This window comes from Colobus angolensis, unplaced genomic scaffold (assembly GCF_000951035.1).
Source record: "Colobus angolensis palliatus isolate OR3802 unplaced genomic scaffold, Cang.pa_1.0 Scaffold55, whole genome shotgun sequence".
Taxonomy (NCBI): Eukaryota; Metazoa; Chordata; class Mammalia; order Primates; family Cercopithecidae; genus Colobus; species Colobus angolensis.
Genome location: NW_012119043.1, coordinates 7627475 through 7652545, shown reverse-complemented (window position 1 = coordinate 7652545; position 25071 = coordinate 7627475). Strand labels below are relative to the sequence as shown.

The window sequence follows — 25071 nt, the reverse complement described above, 5'->3', positions numbered from 1 at the left end:
TGCCTGGCCCTGTACATTTCTTAGAAGTTTAGAAGTACGAACAACATTTGACATTCATTTGAAAAATCTGTCCAGGTCACCTGCAGCATCACGCACTGTGCTGGTCACTAGCAACAGAGAGACCCTCACACCCTCCACCAGAGTTCTTAAGTCTTAAATCAGGACTTTGCTCTTTTTGTTTTAGACAAGGTCTCACGTTATCTCCTAGGCTGAAGTGCAGTGGCTTGATCACAGCTCATTACAGCCTCAATCTCCCTAGGTTTCAAGTGATCCTCCTGCCTCAGCCTCCCGAGCAGCTGAAACTACAGGCACATGCCACTATGCCTGGCTAATGATTTTTCTTTTCTTTCTTTTTCTTGAGACAGAGTCTTGCTCTGTCACCCAGGCTGGAGTGCAGCGGCACGATCTTGGCTCACTGTAACCTCCACCTCCTTGGTTCAAACAATTCCCCTGCCTCAGTCTCCCGAGTAACTGGGATTACAGGTGCATGCCACCACATCTGGCTAATTTTTTTTGTATTTTTAGTAGAGACAGGTTTACCATGTTGGCCAGATTGGTCTCAAACTCCTGACCTCAGGCAATCCGCTCGCCTCAGCCTCCCAAAATCCTGGGATTACAGGTATGAGCCACTGCGCCCGGCCTTTTCATTTTTAGTAGAGAAAAGGTCTCTCCATGTTGCCCTCGCTGGTCTTGAACTCCTAGACTCAAGTGATCCTTCTACCTCCCAAAGTCCTGGGATTATAGGCGTGAGCCACTGTGCCCGGCCCTGCTCTTTGTTTTTAAAAAAAGAGATTCTAATGATCAGTCCTTGTGATTTCAGGTGCTTCCTAAGCCTCGACTTTAATGGGTATTTAGGATTTAAGGTGACAACACTTTTCAACGTTTCTGCCTAATCTGAATAGAACTCATCTCCCTCCTACAAGAGGGTAGGAGGAAGTGCTGCTCCATTCTTTCTGATTCCTGTTCTCCCCATCAGGCCCTGGGGTGGGCTGGAAGGTGTGGATTGGCTGAGGGCAGGGTGGACCCAGTCAGCAGCTGAGCCAGGCTCTGGGGCAAGTGGCAGGCCAGCTTCCTGGGCTGGGAGAGGTGATGTATAGGAGAGATGGCCTTCTCCTGACTTACACCTTCCTTAAAGGTCGCACTGTCTGTCACTGGTTCAGAGATTTGTTTTGGGTATTCTGTGGTTGATCAGATATCAGGGCCAGAAGGCAACCCTCCCCTCCTGAGGCCTGAGCAGTCACCAGATCCTGTGTCAAATCTGGTGGCTGGGTTCACTGGGGAAGGTGGGCGTGTGATGCAGGGGAACCCAGCAGCTTCACGGTGAGGAGCTGTGTGTAGGCGGAGCCCCAGACAGCTCACAGAGTAGGCTAGAGCGAGGGATGTCTTGAAACTCAACGTTAATCCTCAACCCCACTCCCCCCACGAATTCCTGTTTTCTGTGGCGGCTCTCACTACCCTCCCCTCCCTGTCAGCCAGATGTTGTCAAGGAGGCTGGCTTTGGCAACCCTGTGGGGCAGAGTGGGGGTTTTGGGGCACCATGAAGCCGGTGGCCCAAGGTGGAAATCTCTTGAGCTCCGAATGACTGGGCTAGCACAGTGAGGGGCAGATGGGGGGCACACATGGTACAGTGAGCTGACACCACGATGGGAAGCCAGGGCCACTGAAGGGTCTGACTTCTATTTAAAAGGATTCTACTGGCTGTTGGTGTGGAAAGGGCAGAGGAAGAAGCTGGCCCCCTAGTCCCAGTTTCTAAAGTCCCCACCAGCTGCAGGGGGAGCTAAAGGCAGGGAGATGCAGCTGGGTTCTCTATCTATGTGATGCTTAAGGTGGCAGAATTTGCTAAGAGCTTGGTCATAAGGATGAGAAGAAACAAGGATATTCCAAGGTTTGGCTGAATAACCAGAGTGATCATTTCTTGACAGAGGAGTAGTGGGCTTTGGATGAGAAACCCAAAGCCAGCTTCTTTGCCAGCCCTTGTCAACTGGGCTCTATCAAGATGCCAGGCACCGTGTGACGCACTGATAGGCAGCATCTCATCCTCCTGACATTTCATCCTCCCAAGCACCTCATCCTCCCCTTGGTCAAAAAACATGCCAAGGCGAGGCGCACGAGCTCACACCCGTAATCCCAGCACTTTGGGAGGATGAGGCAAGAGGATCGCTTGAGCCCAGGAGTTTGAGACCAGCCAGGGCAACATAGCAAGACTCCATCTCTATAAAACATTTACAAATTGGCTGGACATGGTAGCACATGCCTGTGGTCCCAGCTACTCTAGAGGCTAAGGTAGGAGGAGCCTCTTGAGCCCCAGGCTTCAAGGCTGCAGAGAGTGATGATTGTGCCACACACTCCAGCCAAAGCAACAGAGTGACACCATGTCTCAAAACACACACACACCCAAGGTCACAGTGCTGGGCCGGGACTCAACTGCCAGCAGGACCCCCGCCCCTCCCTGGAAGCCCTCTGGTGCAGCTGCACCCAGAAGCTGTCCAGATCCCAAGGGCTGATATGCCTCAGAAGTTGCTGCTTTTTAAGCAAATCTAAGTCACTAAATCCCTTCCTATATGAGAAATCAAAACCATGGTCTCATTTCCAAATGTGTGGGAAGGACTGGTATTTTGAAAAAGTATTTCAATTGTAGAGTGCCTTCAGTAGAAACCATATAGATATTTTTTCTTGAGACAGGGTCTTGCTCGATTGCCCAGGCTGGAGTAGAGTGGTGCAATCACAACTCACTGCTAATTTTTAAAAAAATTTTTGTAAAGACAGGATCTCACTATGCTGCCCAGGCTGGTCTCCAACTCCTGGGCTCAAGCAATCCTCCCACCTCAGCCTCCCAAAGTGCTGGGATTATAGGCATGAGCCACTGTGCCTGGTTTAAAAACAATAATTTTAATAGGCAAAAAAAGCTCAAATAGTCTCTACTACTCAAATGCCTCATTTCTCTAATGCACAGAATTGAATCTAGAAATCCTGCTTTGTAGAGGAAAAAAGAATAATGTGTGTGTGTTTTTCAGAAGAACTGTCCCAGAGCCACTTCAATACATCACCAACAAAAGAGGGCACAGTCATTAGGTGACCTTGTGATCTCAGCAGAACATGTCTCTCTAATGTGGCTCAATTATGATTGTAAGTTTATAAAACAGGGAAAGATTACAGGAATATACATTAAACCACATCAATGAATGCTACTGAGAAAAAAAAAATAGGTCCAGCAGACAGGTACCAATCAAATAATCAATACACAGGAAACAGCTACATCACCCTCTCCTTTAAAAGAACCAAATAATGCTGCAATTGGATTTACTTAAAAATTTTCCACTTGAACAAAACTGACAGCTCTATTATAATCACATTTCCAGTCAGTTTATAAGATACAAATTTCATTTCTCCGTATTTCTACTTCATTTCTGAAAAGTGGCCAGCAACATTATTCATCAAGTACACAGGGAAGAAGTTTAATTCATAGAGAGAGGGGAAACATTATGATTTCCATGTTTTCCAGTTCCTTAGAGAATTGGTGGTTTAACTGAAACTAGATTTTCTTCCCAGTCTGTCCCAAGTTCAGGGTGCCTGTTTCAAAGTAGGGTAAGGAAAAAGAAAAGAAAAAGAAAAAGAAAAAGAAAAAGAAAGAAAAGAGGAACATTTTAGCCCTTAGAGAGAGGTTAAATAATTTGGGGTAGCTCAACTGTTGAAATCAAAACAATCTACATTTTTAGAAAATGCCAAGATGGGTTTAAGATACTTGGTATATTTCATTAGAGGGGTAAAAAAGTCTGCAGTGGGAACCTGACTATTCAAATGCATGGTAATGATGAACAAACATTATTTTTCTAACTCGCGATCCAACTGCCTGAAATTACTCAAGATGAGATTTGGAAATGCTACTTCTATGTTAATGAAAGTCCTTCAGTGTTTATGAATAATTACAGTGACTGCTAAAGCTTTAATCAGTTCAATCCAAGAAGCCTTTTTTGAGTGTCTACTATGTGCCAGGCCCTGTGCCAGGCCCTACGGATATACAGTTGGTAAGTGCATGTCTGAAATGTGCACCAGGCACATAGAGCAGGAGGGAGGCTGGGAGGGCCATCCAGGCAGGGACGACAAGAGCAGGCAGGCTATGTTCAGGAGCCTGTGAGCAGCGCTGGGCACTGAGTTGGCAGATGCAGCAAGATACACGGCAGAAGAGGAGTGTTGAGGGTAGCTTGGGCCGCTGCACTGAGGGGATGTGAGAGTTTACAAGCAGGGACATGATGGCGGGTTAGGCGCCTTTTACACACTGGGCATCAGGGTGGATGAAGCAGCGTGGGGCAAGGCCATGGGCTGGGGTAGAATGGGGGAGATACTGGGCAGGGGAGAGGTGTGGAGAGGCCAGACCAGGGATGGGGCAGAGCTGTGGAACCCAAGGAGTTGATGACCCCTCTGATTGTGAGGTTGGAGGAGGGTTGCGAGTGATTCCAAGTCAGGTTGGGTGATGGGCAGCTGCTCCATTAAATGTCTACCTGTGGAGCGACCCCATAAGGACTGCGGACTCTGCTTCCTTTAAAGACAAAACATGGGGCCCTGGGGGTGGGGGCAGAGAACAGGCCGAAGTGCCACAAAACCACACTTGCCTTGCAATACAACTCTTCAAACGCCATGTACATCCTCGCCTCTCGGGTTTCACTTAACATTAGTTCACTTCAGAGTCAGCACTAAGCAAACCGCGCCTCCAGGGCCCCATGCCTGGATGCTTGAACTAAATTGCCCCCAAGGAGCCATCTGGGTCTGATTCAAGTCCCCACCCCACCCTGTGGTTTCAGCTCTTCAATCAGACGGCACCCACTTTCCTGAAAGTCATCTTTCCAAGAACCTTATCATCTAGTTAACGAGGCTGTGTAACCTCCTCCACTTTTCAATGTGTCCCCTGGACAGAAGCAGTCATGAGGCTGTGCTTTGTTAGGATTAGTACAAAGAACCCTCCAAAGAGAACAGACATATTTCAGTGCCCAATACGCAGTCAAGAGGATGAACTGTAACCACTGTTTCTATTACAAATACCTGTGTACACTTAGTGTAATGCTGAGTATTTCTGATGGATTTTTCTCTTTTACTCTACAGAATAGTCCTGTGGTAGGCACTATTAGACCCACTTAACACATAAGGAAGAAAGGCTCAGAGAGGTTAACTAATTTGTCCAAGGTCACACAGAAGGAATTAAAACCCAGGCTTTTCTAAATCTGGGACTCCAGTTCCTAAACATTATACTCCCCATCTATTAAATGTTGGATTTTCAAGGACCAGACTCTCTCTCTCTTGTCCCTTCCTTTTTATTTTGAAGATTTTCAAACTCTCATAAAAGTTTAAAGAATAGTATAATAGGCCAGGTGTGGTGGCTCATACCTGTAATCCCAGCACATTGGGAAGCCAAGGCAGAAGGATCACTTGAGGCCAGGAGTTCGAGACCAGCCTGGGCAACATAACGAGACTCTGTCTCACACACACACACAAAAAATAGGCAGGCACGGTGGCACATGCCTGTAGTCCCAGATTCTCAGGAGGCTGAGGTGGGAGGATCGCTTGAGGCCAGGAGTTCGAGGCTGCAGTGAGCCAAGACTGTGCCACTGCACTCTAGCCTGGGTGCCACAATGAGATCCTATCTCAAAAAGAAACAACAGTGTAATAGACAAACATGTACCCTTCACCTTGATTCATCACTTGTTGACAGTAGGCTGTATTTATCTGCTCTCATTATACCCGCACACATACACAGTTTTATCTTCTGAATCAGTCCAACATTACAGGCATCAGACACTTTACCCCTACACACTTCAGCCCATACTTCCTAAGAACAAGAACATACTCCCACAGAACCACAATGGCATTATCACACTCAGGAAATGTAATATTAGCCAGGGCAGGGGTTTTGCCTGTAGTCCCAGCTACTCAGGAGGCTGAGGTAGGACTGCGTGAGCTCAGGAGTTCAACACCAGCCTGGGCAAAACCTCATCTTAAAAAAAAAAAAAAAATCAGCCAGGTGTGGTGCTGCACATCTGTAGTCCCAGTTACTCGAGAGGCTGAGGTGGGAGGATCACTTGAGCCCAGGAGTTTCAGGTTGCAACACTGCACTCCAGCCTGTCTAACAGAGCAAGACCCCGTCTCTTTAAAAAAAAAAAAAAAAGAAAGAAAAAAGAAATGTAATATTGACCTCAATTATATCACTCAATCACAATCCATATGCAAATTTTTTCAGTTTGCAGAAAAATGTCCTTTAAGGCTACTTTTCCCCCTCAATCCAAGATCAATCCAGGCTGACAACTGTCATGTTTCTTTGTTTCAATTATCTAGAAACAGTACCCCTACCTTCCTCCCCATCTTTTTTGGTCTTCCACAACATTTACATTCTTAAAAAACTCAGGTCAGCTGTCTTCTAGAATGTTCCGCATTCTGGATTTGTTTTTCATTGTGTTTCTCATTTATGCCACTTTCTCATTTTCACTAGGATGAGAGGCACATGACAATGCCTGAGCCATCGGCAAAATAAGCCAACATAGAGAATTTTCCAGAACTGACAGACAGGACCACAAAACTAGTACTGGTTTTGCAAGAGAAACAAATCAATGAGCTCACATTTTCACGGACTGACAGTCAAACCACATACTTGCTTGGGGAGCTTCATAATACTTTTGCTGGAAACTAATCTCCAGGCAATCCGATGAAAATAGCTAGGGACTTCCACTCTGCCTAAAAGCTCTTGTCTGCAAAGAAGTTGGGGTGAAGCACGCAGAATGCTAGGAAGTGGGATCCTGCAGAATCTTTATGATATTCATATTCATACACAAATAAAGAATAAACAAAGAGGGCGATGTGGTCAGGATTTCAAACATGGAGCAAGAATTTGGGGTATGGTTTTCGCATGTGAGCTTTGATGGGCCTCGTGGTGCCCTCCAGGGTATTTGTTCTGGGGAACAAGTGGTTTGCAGGTTGGGGTTGGTGAGAAGGCACCATCAGAGCAAAGACTCTGAGATGGGCACATGCCAGGAATGTTTGAAGAAGAGCAAGGAAGCAGAGACAGGGAGGTGATCAGGCTCAGGGGTAAAGGTCTCTGTTTTTTATTCAGACTGGGATGGGAGCCCACTTTGAACAAATGAATAATACGATCAGGCTTTTAGTTTAAAAGGAAGACAGTTCATGCTGCTGAGAATAAACTCTAGGGTACAAAGCAGAAGCTAGTGACTGGGCAAGAGACTACTGCAATAATTCAGGTAAAAGATAATGGCACAGCTGGGTGCAATGGCTCAAGAATGTAATCCCTGTACCTTGGGAGGCTGTATTTTTTGTTGTTGTTGTTTTTTAATAATATTTTCAGTCTAGGTATGGTGGCTCATGCCTGTAATCCTGGTACTTTGGGAGGCTGAGGCAGGAGGATCACTTAAGCTCAGGAATTTAAGACCAGCCCGGTCTCAAACATAGTGAGACTCTGTCTCTATAAAATATTTTTTTAAAAATTAGCTGGGCATGGTGGCACGCACCTGTGATCTCAGTTACTCAGGAGGCTGAGACAGTAGGATTGCTTGAGCCTGGGAGTTGGAGGCTGCAGTGAGCTATGATTGCACCACTGTACTCTAACCTGGATGACAGAGTGAGAACTTGTATCAAAAAAAAAAAGAAAAAGTAGTAATAACAAAAGGCCAGACACAGTGGCTCATGCCTATAATCCCAGTATTTGGGGAGGCCAAGGGGGGTGGATTGCTTGAGACCAGGAGTTTGAGACCAGCCTGGGCAACATAGAGAAACCCTGTCTCTACAAAAAATACAAAAACATAGCCGGGTATGGTGGTGCGTGCCTGTAGTCCCAGTTACTTGGGAAGCTGAGGTGGGAGAATCACCAGAGCCTGGGAAGTTGGGACTGTAGTGAGCCATGATTGCACTGCTGTACTCCATCCTGGGCAACATAGTGAAACCCTGTCTCAAAATAAATAAATGGCCAGGCACAATGGCTCATGCCTGTAATCCCAGCACTTTGGGATACCAAGGCAGGAGGATTGCTTGAGGCCAGAAGTTTGAGACCAGCATGGCCAATATGGTGAAACCCTGTCTCTACTAAAAATACAAAAAAAAAAAAAAAAAAAAATAGCCGGATGTGGTGGCATGCACCTGTAATCCCAGCTACTTGGGAGGCTGAGGCATGAGAATTGCTTGAACCTGGGGGATGGAGGTTGCAGTAAGCCGAGATTGTGTCTCTGCACTCCGGCCCAGACGAAAGAGCGAAACTCCGTCTCAAAAAATAAATAAATTTTTAAAATTAAATAAAAATAGAAATGTTTTCAATCCGTGGTTGGTTGAATCTTTGGATGCAGAACCTGAGAACACATAGGGCTGACTGTATTTTGCAGGAGCTGAATAGGTCTGCTGACCAACTGGAAGTTGACCTTGAGAGAGAGAGGGGAGTCAGGGATGAGCCTGTGGTTTTTGCCAGCAGCATGGAACTGCCACCAACTGAGTCTGGAAGCCTGCAGGGAGGCAGGTTTTTTGGGAAAGCTCACGTCTTGTGTTTGTGGTAACCAAGAAATGCTGAGCAGGTAGCTGAGTACACAGGTCTGGAGTTCAGCAGAGACTCTGGCAGCTGGGACAAAGGTTCACCCCCATGAAGAGGAGCAACTGACTGCTGCTGCCTGTGGGGATGCAGACTGCGTGGATAGACTGTCACCCTCTCATATTCAAAGCGATAGCTAGGTTTTTACGATAAAACATCCTGATTTTAAAATGTTAGCAACTAACATAAAATTTGCTTGCAAATGCTTTACTGGCCATGAAGTTACATGTGTGGGTCCACCTGCCTGAGGACTAGCCGTTCGCAACCTCTATATCCACCTTATTGTTCTGCCTTACAATAATCTTGCAAAGATGGGCATCACTGCTCTCATTTAATTAATGAAGGAACTAAAGCACAGAGAGGGGAATAGATTTATACAAAGCCACATGGCTAGGAAGAAGCATGGCTGAGATTCAGTCTGCATTTGTCTGGGACCCAAGGCTTCCTCCATACCCTCAGCCTGACTTTTAAACAGGCAAGTCCTGGCCTGGAAACAGCCAGAAGGAGAACAAAGGGAAGGTCCACAGTGGCCTGCCTTGCCAGGAGGTGAATACAACTCAAACAGTTGGGTTGCTGTTAATAATTAGCTTCAAAGGTACCACGGTTTGGAGAACAAGCCGGATCCAACAGGATGGACCTCTGTGCAATAAAAGCCCCTGTACCTAGGCCACAGAGTGGACAGAGCAGCACTCAAGACAAGTCTCTGGAGCAAACCAGAGTGTGCAAGCCCGGTGTGGATGCCAGCTGGTGAACACCACTTTTGTAGTTCATGCCTCCCAATGGGGCTCCCTGCTGTAACACTGCCCTGACCCATAAATCTCTTCCACTGAGGCCAGAGAGGGCCTTGTGAGTTACCAATCTGATCACATCAGCCAGGTAAAAACTTTTCTCCCTGTTTCTAAAACAGAACCCTGAACGCTTGATACGCCCACAGGGCCTGCATGGCTTCCTACCCAGCCTTATCTTGCCGACCACCTCCACCCTCCCACTCCCCGACCCTGTGGCCACACTGCCATCTCTCATCTTCCCCAAATCCCCATCGGCCCCAGGACCTTTGCTTCTTCTGTGCCACTTCTTGGCACCCATATCCCCCCTTGCAGCCCTCAAATGGGCCCTTCCCTTAGAAGCCTCTCTGACCTCCAACCAGGTTAACCCCGTCACCTGCTCTTAGAACAGGAAACACGGTGGCCATCTGACTTTGATCTGTGCTGCCATGATTGGGGTTTGCCTTCCCCATAAGACTGTGAGCTAGGAAAGACGAAGACACTGGCTTTTACTACAGTAATTGGTGAGTACTTGCTTTTTTAAAAAAAAAAAACCACCCACCACCACCACAACAACAAAAAACCCACTCCTCATTAAAGCACAGTATGTGGGTACACAGTTGCCACTACTGTCTCCTGGAAAGACTGGCCCTCGTTCCGAAATGACGTGCTACCTACTCAATATTAACAATATTAAAGGTAATAATAATGTCTTTTATGAAATGATTGTTCATAAATGCTTTTCTAAAAAATAACTACTTGGTAAACAAACAAAACAAAAGTTGCCGATCTGTCCCCAAAAGCTTTGTTTTATTTTTGTTTTGATGATTTTCTGGGCTATGAAATCCTAAGGGCTGGGGCCTACTATTCTGTACTTATGAGTATTTTCCAGGCCCCCAGACTTTGGGAAGTGTGTCCAAGCCTGGGAGAGTGCTCAGATCCAGTGTACAGAGGTCTGCGTATTCACAGATGTTTCTCTGCAGGTTTTGGGACTTCCCTTACACACCACGTGATCTAACACCCCGTCGTGAGGATCTTTCAAGGAAGAGCCAGCTAGGTTATGCCAGGCAAGAGTAAAAATGACCCAAAACTGCACAATGATTATGTCAGAAGTCTCAGACAACAGAGTATCACGCAGGCTACTAAACACAAGAGTTCTGAATCTATGAAGTAGGGAGGAGGCTTCCGGCCTGCCCCCACATCCCCTGGACATCCCGGCCAAGCTCCTTCACAGCACTTCTCACCTGGCCGCCCCACCAACCTCAGCACCTGCTGCTTGGAACCAGCTCCTCCTCCAGGATCAGCCCTGCTGATGACAGAATCACCATCCTCCCAGCCCCTGCCACCTGGACTGCCCCAAGCTCAGAACCTCAGAGTTAACCGAGCTCTCCAGCAACACCACTGCAAACTGTCACAAAATGCTGTACCCAGACTGTCCCATCCCTCTTTGCCCATTAGCACTGACCCCGGCCCCTGCCACAGCCTCCTAAATGGCCTCTCTGCAATTCTGTCAGGCACTGTTCTAGGCACAGCACAGATAATACTCATCTACTCCTCCCAGCAAGTCCTGCTTCACAGCTGTGGAAACTGAAGCGCCGGAAGACTCAGTTCCCTTAAGGTAATACAGCTGGCAAGCAGAAAGCAGCAAAGCTGGGACTTCCATCCGGCACAGTCTGGCCCCTGAGTCCATGCTCCTCACCACCCTGCTGCATGGCCTTTCCAGCCCCCAGTGCAACTGGGAGGCCCCTGCTGGGACCATCTGATCAGGCAGTGCCAGCTGTAGAAGTGTCCGTTTAAGACAGATGTCTCTGTGAGAAAGCCCTGGAGTTGAGATCTGGCTCTTCCCAGACACTGACCCGCTCTTGCTACTTGTGTGCCGGCCACTCCAGTTTCGGTGAGGACCCTGGAACATGGCATGCGCTCTCTCACCTCAGCCTCACCTCTGCCATACTTAAAAGGCAGTCTTCATTTCCGTGCTTTCTCGTAGAAGCTTCTGATCCCTCCTGGCACAGCACCTCTTCAGAGAGGTTTTCCCTAACCAGCCCGTGAGGATTTTCTTCCCGGTTATTCTCTAGCATGGACCCTGCTCGTCACCCCTACAGAGCCATCCCAATCAGTCTGTGATCATGCATTTACTTAACTTACCTGTTAGTGGTCGCTCCCTCCATCCTCCGCCTCCCCCTACAACTGGAAACACCTCAAGAACAGAAGCGAAGTCTGGCTTTTGCTCACTCTCACATCTCAGCTCCTAGCACTGTGCCTGGCATACAGCAGGTGCTCAATAAATAGCTGAATGCATGAGTGGGTCTTCATTGAATGGGCTTCACAAACGGATTTTAGAAATCAGAATACAAGTTAGATACAAGTAGCACATGCTACGGCTGCAACTATGTGAATGTCAGGTGCCCACATGAATAGGCTGAAAGGAAACTGGACACTGAACACGCCTGGTTGCCAGGTGTCTCTTTGGGGTGTATGGATAATGCACAGATTTCTCCCCTACTATGGTTGCTCATGATATTTGGAAACAGGCAAGAATCCTTTAAGGAGGCTCTGAGGTCAATCCCAAGGAATCTGTGGTTTCTCCTCAAAGCCTGCTTGTCCTTGGTCAGGAGGCACACTGGAGTGAGTGAGACTCACAGCCTAGAAGGGATACAGCTCCCTTCCTCTGGCCAAAGCAGCTAGAGCCATCTTTCTTAATCCTCAAAACAGTGCCATCATCCGAGCGATACCTGAATGTCTCAGGATATTGTTCTCACAGTGTTGCTTAAGCAGAAAATGCCAGCCCCGTGGAGCCCAGCAGGATGAGTTTCAGCTTGTGTGTTCAGCAGCTGCAGCAGGGAAGTAGCCAGCTCCCACTCACTGAGTACCTACTAAGTGCCAAGCATGGCGCTGTGAGCTTTACATGTTATCTCATTTGAGCTCTGTGGAAAGTCTTTTAGAACCATGTTTTGGTTTTGGTTTTATTTTTTTGAAAGAGAGTTCTCACTCTGTCGCCCAGGCTGGAGTGCAGTGGCACGATCAGGGTTCACTGCAGCCTCGACTTCCCAGGTTCAAGAGATCCTCCCACCTCAGCCCCTCAAGTATCTGGAACTACAGGTATCTGCCACCACGACTGGCTAATTTTTTTTGGATTTTAGTAGACACAAGGTCTCACTATGTTGCTCTGGCTGGTCTTGAACTCCTGAGCTCAAGTGATCTTCCCACCTCAGCCTCCCAAAGTGTTGAGATTACAGGTGCGAGTCACCACATTCAGCCCTAGAACCATTTCAAAGGTAAGACTACTGAGCCTCACAGGCATGAAGACTCTGGGGAGGATTACAAAGCTGATTACTCCAATAACGCCAGCGGCTGCAAAATCAAATGTCAACAAGACCAGGGCAGCAGCACACGGGTGAGCACAGGCCCTGTCTATGGGCCCCTGCACCCTGGCCTCCAGCCCAAAGCAGCAGCTGGGGCTGGGGAAGCACTCAGTTTGCAAATGGTGGCAACCAATTCCATTAAAAGGAATAATACAAAGTACTTCTCTGTTAGAGAGAGGTATTTCTAGATGTAATAATATGAAGTCTTCCATTTGCTTTAACACACTGTGTGGGTGGATGGTATATTTTAAATAGACAGATGGAAGGGCAGATAAAACAAAACTTAGCTAAATGGTAAAAACTGTTGAAGCTGAGGGCTGGGTGTATGGAGATTCATGCAGCTATTTTCTCTAGAAATCGACTCTTTTATCTAGTTCCTTCCCTCTTCCCTTCCCTCCCTTCCCCTTTCTTCCTCCAATCTCTCCCTCCCTTCAACTTCCTTCCACTTCCCTCCCTCCCTCTCTCTCTTCCTTCCCACCCCAGCCCCCAATCACTCCAGCAGATGTGGCACATGTAGCTGCCAGTTCCTGACCTCTGCCCTCTGCCACTTTCCTCTCTAGTAAAAAACAAAACAGACTTCACTTGAAGCGTAACCAGTTTGCCTCTTTCCTGAGTGGTGGCCACTTCTTTGATGATTCCCATGAGCAGCCACCTTTTTTATGCCAGAGCTCGGCTGTCACACCCAGCCGAGAGACCTGCTGCTGGTCAGCAAGCACTTGTGGTGGCTTCTGGGGAATATCCTTCATGCTGTCATTTCTCACTGAAGTGTGACAAGGGCAGTGAATACGCTTTATGCCACCTCTTCCTGCTGTGTGGAGACAGCACTCCTTTAAGCCTACCAGACCACATCGAGTCAGGTAAACAGTGAGCAGTCCCTAACATTTTTCCCTGAGTCAGCTTTCTCAAGTTCATCAGGGAGACAAAAACATGCCCAGCCCAGCCATGCAGCAAGCAAGAATGGCTTCACCTGTCCTTCACCTGTATTTTGTATACACGGAAGGCATCTGGTCAGACTGCAGAGTAGGGTGATTTTCCCCCTCAAAGGAAGGTGAGGAGAAGCTCCAGCATTTACAATCCCTCCATCAAAACAAAACAAAACAAACAAAAAAACAAAAACAAACAAACAAACCAACAACACAGGTATATCTTATTCTAGCACCATGTGCTTCCATAGTCCCTAGTATTTTCTGCCACCCCCCTTAGCAAAAGACATACTTTGCAATCAGGCTGGGCAAAGACAAAGAGCCATTACTTTCTTAATGGCCAACTACCCAAAAAGGCTCAGTTAAATGATCTCAACTAGCAATCTAATCAATTAAAATTGATAAGTGAAAAACTTTTAACCTTTACTCCAGCAGGCCATTTCTAGGGGGAGGAGGGAAGGAATGTGAATTCCCAGCATAAAATTTAATTCCATTTCACGGGTGCAAACATTTTTGCTGCCCTGAGGAAGTGTCCCCTTCCCACCCCCACACCTCACCCAAAGCAAGCTCTTTCTCTCCTTGAATCAAATCAGAGAAAGACTGGTTATGATTCTTTGCAGTCAACTTGATCAATTTAAACCCTCAGAGAAATCCCTGTGGTCATTTTTCAAGGGCGAAAGGGCCAAAGGAGATGGGCAGCGGGCAGAGAGGTGTCCCAGCTGCTTTATTCTTCCAAGAAAGGGAAAGATAAAACGTAAACAAGAAGGTCAGAAAAAGAAACTAGACAACCAGGTAACACACAATACTCATTCACTGAGAACCTCTATGTGTCAGGCAGCATGCTATGCTCTTCACACGCATGACCTCCTGCAATACTGACTACAGTTTGCTAAGTACAGTTACACGGTAGGTACTATGCTTGGTCATGTGATATTTCGTATTCTATTTCATTCAATCCTGAAAACAATTCTGTACTTTAAGAAAGACCGTCTCATTTTACAAGAGAGGAAATGGAGGCTGTGGGGGTCTAGTCATTTGTTCAAGGGAATACAAAGCAGGGTCTAGATCACAACTCTATAGTTTTGTCAAAACTCATTGAATTATACACTAACACTTGGGGAATTTTTTTGTATGTAAATTATACCTTAATAAAGCTGATTTAAAACAGCAACAACAATGCTACAGAGAGTGGCCCTATTCTGTTTCTGCCCACCCAGCCACTATCCCTTCTTCGGTGATTTTCCTTTGAGGGCCGCCTCTTCCCTCTCTCAGGTGATAGGGTTCAAAAATAACTGGCCCTCCCTCCCAGCTCCAGGGCTGGGCATGCAACCCCAGCTTAGACAATCAGTGAGTCACATTCCTCCGACCACTGGCTGGTTCAGGGATGGTCACGTGGCCCAAGCTAGGCCAATAACAGCTCTACCCAGACTTTTAGAGAATTAAAGGGAAAAAGAAGCTGTCTTTCCATCAGATTTGGCTGAACAAATCTTGGGGCTGTTGATGGCCATCTTGCCACTACCTGGTGACAGCCCTCCTGAGGAAGAACAGAGGAAAGAAGAGTTGAGAGATGGAGGAGGGCAGCTTCCTGAGGACACTGTCTGAGCACCTGGATCCAGCCATGCCTGAAGGTAGCTTATTCCTGGACTTCCCAGTGACATCAGCCAATTTCCCTCTCTTTTCCTTAAGCTGGCCTAAGTTGGGTTTTCTGTCTCTTACAACCAAAGACTTCTGATATACCACAATGCCCTTAAGAAACAGAAAACCATGCTGCTCGTTAGAGTGCCTGTGCCCTGTAATATGGAGGAAAGAGAAAGCTATATAAATACGAGAGAGGTTCCAGGAACATGGTCAGGCTTTATGCCCATTGTCTCCTTTAAAGCTCAGCCTCATGCTGCAGAAGAGAACAATGAGGCACTACACAGCAGAATAAGTAGCTCAAGGTTACAGGCTGAGCACATGGTTCTCCAGCCTCCAAAACCTTCATCCTTACCTAAACACAGGTGATTTGCTTTTTATAAGTTTCTTTCTTCAGCAGCAGAACACTTTTATCATTGGAATCCTATAGAAAAGCCTTAATATACAAAACCAACCAAACTGATGCCACTATGTTTATAGGGAGGGCAGGAACCCTGGAGTTTGTTCACCCTTGCTTGAGCCCCCAGTTGCTCTGCAGATACTTTTTAGAGAACCAGCTGGTTGTGACAGCAGAACCTTCAAACTGACCTCAGAGAACCCAGGGGCCTTTTCTTCAAAACCTGCATGGGACATGCACACCGCTGGCTGAAGGTCACAGCTCAATGACAGTACAAAATACAGGTGGCACACTGACCCTCCCAGTGGCATGTGAATCAGCAGAGTGGTGCCCCGTGTCCCATGTACCCCAGCCCCCTGCTGTGACTCAGAGCAGCCAACTCACTCAGATCCAGGACATCATCGGTCTTGATCAGGTCCTCCTCCCGAGTCAGCGGCAACTGCGTCTCCGGCTCCCCTCGCAATTGCAGTGACAGGGAACGCAGCATGAAGAACACCCGGATGGCCTGGACCAACAGTTCAGAGAGCAGAGAAGAGTGAGATTGCAGAGTCATTTTAGCGAGATGCCCCACATCAAGAAATGATACAATGACTCTCTATTAAAAAAAAAAAGAAGCACGATAAAGCCCACCTCTTTGGGTATTGTGATTCTGGTACTTGCTTTTATAACAAGACCCCAAAAAAAAAAAAAAAAATTCAAAGGCAGAGTAACCTGTTTTCAGTTATCCACAGGTTCAGGTTTGGGTTACTCTACCTAACTGAGCACCTGTCATCTGCCAGGACCTTGTCCCCAAGTATCAGGTGACCTTCATAATAGCCCTGCCCAGCAGTCAGGCCCATTTCACATACCGGGCAACTGAGACCTAAGAAGGTGAAGGGACCTGCCCCAGGCCATGCTTCCAGCAAGGGCTAGACACTAAGTCTGTCCCAACCAAAGCAGCATGGGCTCTGGAAAACCCAAACACTCCAAAAGCGTTTCAAGGTTCTATCTACTGAATATGGGGGTGGGGCAGACAGAAGAGGGTGAAATGAAATGCCTGTGGGCTGCAGGGCCTGAGACCGGAGGAAAATCCTTCTCCCGGGTGAGTCTCTTCAACTCCCGGTCCCTTAGTCTTACAACAGTGAGTGTGCTGCAGTGATCCTGGCTCCGAGAATGCCCCTCAGGCTCTCCTAGCCAGCAGAACAGGGGCAGAGACGATCCACCAGCACACGGATTCCTGGCCATGGAAGTGGTGTCTGGTCAGAATTGTGTGGCCACCAGGTACTTTCAGAGAGCAGAAACAAAGCAGAGTCCCAGCAGCCGGAGGAGTGTGTGCAGAAAGCAGCCTCCAGCCCCAAAACAGGCTTGCCCACCAACCAGAGCCAGGAAGCAGAGGGGCAGTCCACATAAGAGGCCACCTGCAGGCCTCTCTCCCTGATGCACAGCTGCTGGGCCTGACTGAGAGTGCAGTGCCCGATGGGGACAGCTCCAGAGTCAGACACACGAGGTCTACATCGGATTCCCAGCTGCACTAGGTTGGGCAAGTCCCCTGACTTCTGTGAGCTTCCTTTTCCTCATCTGTAAAATGGGCATGATAGCTCGCAGGCCTGCTAGGAGGTTCTGAGATAACGCAGGAGGGAAAGCAGCCAGCACAGTAGGGTGGCGGGGACAAACCGCTGTCACCACTACGGAGCTGCAAAGGTGAATCCCAGTGCGCCTTTGGGTCTTCTTGTTCATGGCTCTGAGGGCTGCAGTGTAGACCTAGGTGAGGGGAGGTGGCCTCTATACAGCAGTGTGCCTCCCAAAACCAGAAAGGGGCCAAATTACTGTCTGAAAAGAGGTGCACTCACACTGCCTCCTCATACCCCAGGCAACAAGGAGCTGGTCAGCCTGCCTGCTTACACCCAGTGCTGCCTTGGGCCCTAACCAGTGGGAGACCTTGGAACAATCTCCTAATGTTGAAACTGGAAGAGCAATCCTATCTCCTGGCCCTATGCTAAGACAGTGCAGTCTTCTGTAAACTATAAACCACTGGAGAAAGATCAGCTCTTATGTTACAATGATGATGGTGGTGGTGGTAGCATTCGTATCTGACTGTTAAGTTTTTAAAAGTACAGTCTTCGTAAAGACATCTGTAACAATCAGAAGAAAAAGAAGTGTAGTTCCATTAAAAAATTCAAAAGAACTTCTATTAAGCAACTATGGGGTGGCAGGAACTGTGGGCACCTTATTGTAACTTGAAGAGTTTATGGAGGAAGAAACAGACCTGAAAGGGGCAGTAATTTCAGCTCACACATCTGCTAAGTGGCTGAGCTGGGTGTGAACTCAGGAACGTATGACACGTGTCACTTAACCAAGTGCACCAGGAAACTTAAACATCCATGGCAGCCCAAGTACAGAAAGCCCAAGACGTGGGTGGTCACTTGAAGTATCTGGCAGCTTGAGCTCTCAGATAAGGAGTCATGACCACGGAGTCTTGACCATGAGGATGAGGAAGAAAGGAAAAGGCCCATGACAGCCAGGTCCAAGTCAAGGAGACGCTCATTTCTGTGCCCAAACCCCCACTTCTCTCAGGGTTCTGAAGGCAAATAACTCACGCAGGACCAGAGCGGGTTGGCTGAGAAAACAGAAACATGTGGCTTTCTGCAGGCCATCACTCTGAAAAACTGTAACCTTCCAATAAATACTTTAAAAGTTCAGATTTTGGCTCCCAATATAGGCCAATATCTGCTTTTGCCCTGCAAACAACACATAGATAACAATCGTCATCATAAATATGAAATAGAATATAAAACACACACAGTCAGCTCTCTGTATCCATGGGTTCCATATCTGTGGATTCAACCAACTGTAGATCAAAAATACTAAAAAAAAAAATAGTTGCATCTGTACTCAACTTGTACAGATTTTTTTTCCTTATTATTCCCTAATCAATACAGTATAACAAACTATTTACATAGCATTTACATTGTACTCTGTATTATAAGTAATCTAGAGACGATTTAAAGTCTACAGGAGGATGTGTATAGGTTATATGCAAACACTATGCTGTTTATATAAGGGACTTGAGCATCTGTGGATTTTGGTATCCTTGGGGGAGTCCTAGAACCAATTCCCCATGGATACCGTGGGATGACTGTACAATAAAATCCCTCAATGTTTTTCCTGGTTCCTGCCCCAACTCCTGAGAGAAGGAAGGACACATGAGAAGCCATGCCCATGAACGTGAGGAGGGGCGATTCCCACAGGGCAGGGAGCTCCACTCGAGGCAAAACCTGGGCTCCCGTGGGGGCAGGGGGGTTATAAGGGCCTGGTAGGCACACTGGGCAGCCCCACAACTCTGTAAATTCACAAAAGAAAGCTAAACGACGAGCATAAGAGCCATAAAATTCACCCCACCACCCCCAAAACAATAACCACTCTGATTCCCCATGGCCTGCCGGGTACTACGCCAGCTGTACAGTATCGTCTCATTTAAGCCTTTTAATGACCCTGTGTGGTTCCTATTTTACAGATGAGGAAACCAAAGCCGAGCAATGACAGGCAGCCTGCCCAAGGTCACTCAGTGAATAACTGGATTCCAAGTTCCCTGTTCTTGCAACTACACTCCTTGACCTCCAAAAGATTTACGGCTTGGGACCCAGGGTTTTATTGAGTGCTTTTCTTTGTTAAATAGAGATGCAATTTTAAAAGTATTATTAAAAAGGAAAAAGAAATTATTATTCTTTCAGATTCTTCCATAGAATATCAGGAAGGACAGACCCAGGAAGAAGAGGTTAGATTGTGAAAAGGATGACAGCTGACCAAGCTAAAATATAAAGAGATTTCTCCAGTTTCTCTGCTTCAGTGAGTCTGGAAGCAAACTCTGACAAACTCACAGTCTCCGAGGAATCAGTCCAATGAGCAAGGGAAGGTGGGTGGCTCTGTAGTTGGACACACTGTGGCACAAACTGGGGCTTGGTAATCACATGAATTGCCCAAGCCCAGGCTTATGCTGTGGAAATGGGGCACCCACCATGCAGGTACAACGGGATGGTACTGGTGATGTGCCGAGCCCAGGAGCTGGCCTGGAACAAAGGCTTGGTTTTCACCCTCCTGCTTCCTTGCTGCATGTGCAAGCTGCCTAGTTTAGGCGACAGTCACTCAGGTGAGAAGCCCACTGAGGCCATGTAGCTGTGAAAGTCAGTCATTCTTAAAAGAGTGCCAAAGCAGTTTACTGTGGGCACAATCCATCGGGAAAGCAATTTGGCAATATGCAGAGAGTCATGAAAAAAACATGTTCATACCCTTTGGATCAGAAATTCCACTTCTGGGAACTTATCCTAAAGAAATAATTCAAAAGAAAGAAAAACACTGTATTCATGAAGCTGCTCATTATAGTTTAGTTGAAAATAATGTAATACTGGAAACAACCAAAACGTCTACTTGCAAGAAAATGCCAGATAAACCTTTATGAGGCCATAAGAAATCAGACTTAAACTATGACAACATGAAAACTTCTTGTGCTACGACGAAAAGAAAAAAAGAAGGGATCAAAGCAAGACCATGGTACACTCTCTTTAGGAGGAGCACAACAGATGTCTAAGTACTGTTTGTTTAGGGTGATGAAATCATGGGAAATTCTTTTCCCTTTACTTTTGAAATTGTAGGAGATGCTATTGTATTTTCTTTAATGTGCAATACACATCGAAAAAGTAAAGCAAAATATTCTATTTCCTCAAGGCCAATAGTGATAAACACAAAAACTGCTTGTGGTTTTACAAAGGAACAGGGAAACAATGTGGGGACAAATAAAACCTCGTGCAAATACGGGTGTTTCATAACCGCTTCCAAGATGACTATATACAGATGGCTAGTGGCTTCAACTTGGATTTTGACATTCACCAAAAAATCCTGTTCCTAACTCTCTTTTCTCTGGTATTAAGCTTTGGTAGATTTAGATCATGAAAGACCCTATTTCTTTCCCACCTTAAATACCAGACTGCTCCATTTCTGTTCAGACAATGCTTCCTGAGCGCTTAATGTGTGCCAGGCCCCGGGCTTGTCACTTCACAGCCACGCTCTTCTCTAGGCAACAGCTGAGAGGCAAGACCCATGAGGGACCTGAGGCTCCGGGAGGGTGAGTGACTCACTCAAGGTCATGCAGCTGGAGTTGGAATTTGACCCACGGTTGGTCTGACACCACAGTTTTCCTTCTTCACCGCTTCTATCAGGTCCCCCTACATGTGAGGTGGATCCAGCCTCAGCCCGAAGTTCTACTTGAATGTTCTCACTGGACCCCAACAGCTCCAGTGAGCTTCATTTCAACATGAATTTCCCTTCTCAGCTGGCATGGCTCAGTGGCACCCTTGCTGTTTTGGTCTTATATTATTTGTTCACCATCTAGTCTTGCATCTTGCTCAGAGCCTGACACCTAGAATATGTTCAACAATTACGCTGAAAGAAAGAAAAAGTGATGTGGTTTTTAAAATGCAAGAGGGGACTGGGCACGGTGGCTCATGCCTGTAATCCCAGCACTATGGGAGGCCAAGTTGGGTGGATCACCTGAGTTCAGGAGTTTGGGACCAGCCTGACCAAAAGACTGGGGAAACTCAGTCTCTATTAAAAATACAAAAAAAATTTAAAAATCAGCTGGGCATGGTGGCTCATGCTACTCTAGAGGCAGAGGCAGGAGAATCACTTAAACCTGGGAGGTGCAGGTTGCAGTGAGCCGAGATCATGCCACTGCACTCTAGCATGGGTGACAGAGTGAGACTCGTCTCAAAAAAAAAATTAAAATAAAAGCAAGACGGGAAACGGCGTTATGGTGAGATGCCTCCCCACAGCCTGCAAAGCACTGCCACCATCCTCTCCTGTCGCTGCCCCTGCCCCTACCTCACTTACTATGCTCCTTGAACACGCCACACTTGGTGGCATCTCAGGGACCGGACGTGTGCTGTTCCCTGTTTGGAAAGTGCCTCCTTTATCACTGTAACCTTCCTGGCTCCTCCTCATCCCCCAGGTTTCAGCTCAGATCACCTCTGCAGAGCAGCTCTTCGGATCACTCTATCTGCAGGAGGACCGCTCCTCAGCCCTGGCTATTTCTTTCCTCTAGAGCTCTGACTGTGGGTTGATACCAAACCTGCTATTTTCTTACTTGCTAATAAATTTTACCTCTCTAGGTAAAAAGAGCGGTCCAGAAGGCAGGGGCGTGTGCTCGCTCATTTCTTCACTCCCCAGGCTAACACAGTATTTGGCACATAGCAAGAATTTAGCAGCTCTTTGATGAATCTATGAATATTTAGGAATGATTTGCCAGTAAGAATTGTTTGAACTTCCTTGACAAATCCTTAAGGAAAATAAAGGGTGGAGTTTCTGAAAAGGATCAGCCTCCTTTAAAAAGTCTACTTGGTGGAAAAAAAAAAAGAAAGAAAACCTTTGAATCCAAAGGGGTAGCTTGGAATGTTCTTTGGATACAAGCAAAAAACTTGAAACGAACCACATAACCCCTCAATTGCTTGCTAAACCATGTAACTTCCTGTAGCTCAAATTCAAAGCACATTGGTGTGTTCTGATTTCTGAAGTGGGCTCGAGGAGCTAAGCTTCTGGATGATTCCAGATGGCTCCCTTGCAACAGGAACCGTAGTGAGATGAGTGGCCAAAGCTACCCTTCAGAAGGAAATTCTTAAAGTCACAAAGGAAGCTTTTCTAAAGTGGATGCCTTGGCTTTGAGGTAGCCTGGCCTCTTTTATACCATTCTGCTACCCAGGGACCCTGGGAGGACTTGAGAGTTGCTTTTGGAAACTGGTCAGACAGGCAAAGAGCCTCTAGGGAAGGTGAGATATTCCAGGTCTCTGTGCTTCAGCTAGCCACTTGGGCTGTGCATCCTATCCAGGACAAGGGAGGTGGCCAGCACAGCCCTGGGAACCTGCAACTATGTGACACGTGAAGGGCAAAAAGACTATCATCAAGACCTGCCATTGGCTTGCTGCTGAGTCCTCACAATAACTCTGGAAAGGCAGGCACATTTTACCTGACAGATGAAGAGACAGTAGCTCAGAGTAGACAGGAAGCAACCACCCTTCTACCACATGCCTGACAAACTCGCCCCTGCATTTCTCCCATCTCTCGCCTATGGATCAGGACCATCTGCCCCTGCCTAGCAGGGCATAAGGTCATGAAACAGTGTTAAGAGGTGACAGCCAAGGCTCTCAAGGGGCTCCAAGGCCCCCGTGATCTGGCTCCCGCCAGCACCCCCAGCCTCATCACATCCCACTGTGGGCTCCAGCTGCAGTCACCGCCGTGGAAGTGCCGGAATGTGTCACCTGTCTCTGGGCCTGTGCCTCCCTATCTGGTGCCTGTCCCACTTCCTACTCCAGGTGAGATTAGTGACCTGATCTAATGCTGCTTGAATAACGGCCTGAGCCACATGGTCTGCCACTGTCTCTTCCCACTTTGCCCTCCAGGCTCTGATTCCTTCAGGACTGGGGCTGTTTTTGATGTCCCAATGTCCTGAGCAGAGCTAGCAGATCTGAAGAAGGCAGTGTGGGAAGCAGCAGGTCAGAATGCCTAGGAGTCTAGGTTCTGGGGGCCACGTTGCCTGGGCTGACTTGTGGCTCAGCTACTCACTAGCTGGGTGACCTTGAGCAAATCACTGGACCTCTCCATGCATCAATTTCTTCCTCTGTGGGAAGGACGTGGTGGTTCATGCCTGTAATCCCAGCACTCTGAGAAGCCGACATGGGTGGATCGCTTGAGTCCAGGAGTTCAAGACCAGCCTTGGCAACAAGGCAAAACCCCACCTCTACAAAAAATACAAAAATTAGGCGAGTGTGGTGGCACACACCTGTAATCCCAACTACCCAGGAAGCTGAGGTAGGAGGGCCTCCTGAACCCGGGGGGCAGAGTGTGATGCAGTGAGCCAAGATGGTACCACTGCACTCCAACCTGGGTGACAGAGTAGGACCCTGTCTCAAAAAAAATTAAAAAAAAATTATTCCTCTGTAAAATGGGGATAATAATAGTGCCAATCTCCTAGGATGGTTATAGAATTTAATGAGGAAATTCACCTGAAGAACTGATTTGAATTGATCTACTTCATAACAGAGGCTATATGTTCATAGAAGTGGTAAGAAAAATCCTGATGAACTGTGAACCAAAAGAAGGTAGAGTGTGGGTCGGGTGTGGTGGTACATGTCTGTAATTCCAGCACTTTGGGAGGCCAAGGAAGGAGGATGGCGTGAGGCCAGGAGTTCAAGACTAGCTTGGGTAACTTAGCAAGACTTCATCTCCATAAAACATTTGAAAATTAGCTAGGTGTGGTAGCTTATGCATGTAGTTCCAGCTACTGACGCTGAGGTAGGAGGATGGCTGGAGACCAGGAGTTCGAGGCTGCAGTGAGCTATGATAGCATCACTGCACTCCAGGCTGGATCACAGCTCACTGCAGCCTCCAAAAAAAAAAGAAAAAAAGAAAGGCAAAGTGGAATCCAGAGCAGCAGTGCTCAGCGTTCACTCCTCTGGACAGGAGGGATCTCCCAGGCGGGACCTTCTTGGCACAGGATGCTGTAGCCCTGGCTGGGGGTGAGCATGTCAGCATCATGAAGCAACACATACACATCTGTCAGAACCAGTCCTCCAGTGAAAGCTGATGCCAGGACGTTCAGTGCAAACGCTGCCACCCACAAACAGAATCGTGTGCCTGGCTGGGAGCACATGGAAGGAAGGCGTCAGTGGCCCGGACAGGGTAGGTCCTGCGGTGAGGTTTGTGGGTTTGGTCAGACAGTTGGAAATGTGGATTGACTCAAGACACACGGGTCCCACTTCCTCTGCACCCCCAGGCCTCCGAGGTAGAATCACCAGCTGCGAGGAGGAAGGTTCAGACTCCTAGTGTCTGAGGTGCAAATGACAGGTCATTCCTGCTTTGCAAAATCCAAAAGTGAAACACCTCTGTCACACACGAATTAACTCAGACGATACAGGCTGATAGGGGGAGCTGCGTGCAATGAATTCCTCTAAACTATCCACAAATATTCATGTCTCCAGGGAATGATTTTCTAGGAAAAGGTGATGGTGCTTTCTAAGAAAGAAACTCTGATCTTACCGGGGAGATAAAATCCCATGAACACTCTTGTGGAGACTGCTTCCTAGAGCACCTGCTTCGGGAAAAAAAGGGCTGATAACAGAAGCACGCACTGCAGCTGGTTCTGAGAACTAATCTTTTCCCGCATATCTCTCCTGCAGGCTGGCGAGATTCACATTCCATTTGACTGTGGCCCAAGAGCAGGTAGATGCCTTAACATCGCACTGTCTCTGAGGGTCCTGAGACCGCTGGGCTAAGATTTCACACCAACCTCACTCTCCACGGTTCACAGAAACCTGGCCCCACTGGCTTCCACTCCTGAGCTCAGGGCTTGAGTCTGTCTGCACTGGTGAAAGCTACCTCTCTGCAGCCAACATTG

The 25071-nt window shown here is 47.4% G+C and overlaps 1 protein-coding gene across 2 annotated transcripts in view; it reads right to left on the bottom strand.

Moving 5' to 3' along the window:
- The window catches only part of CLEC16A (C-type lectin domain family 16, member A), a 233890-nt gene that overhangs the window by 102567 nt on the left and 106252 nt on the right, over nt 1-25071 (bottom strand). For both annotated transcript variants that reach the window (XM_011961400.1, XM_011961399.1), the window contains exon 18: nt 16038-16158. In XM_011961400.1, the coding sequence (XP_011816790.1) occupies nt 16038-16158 (121 nt within the window). The remainder of the gene's footprint in view (nt 1-16037; nt 16159-25071) is intronic.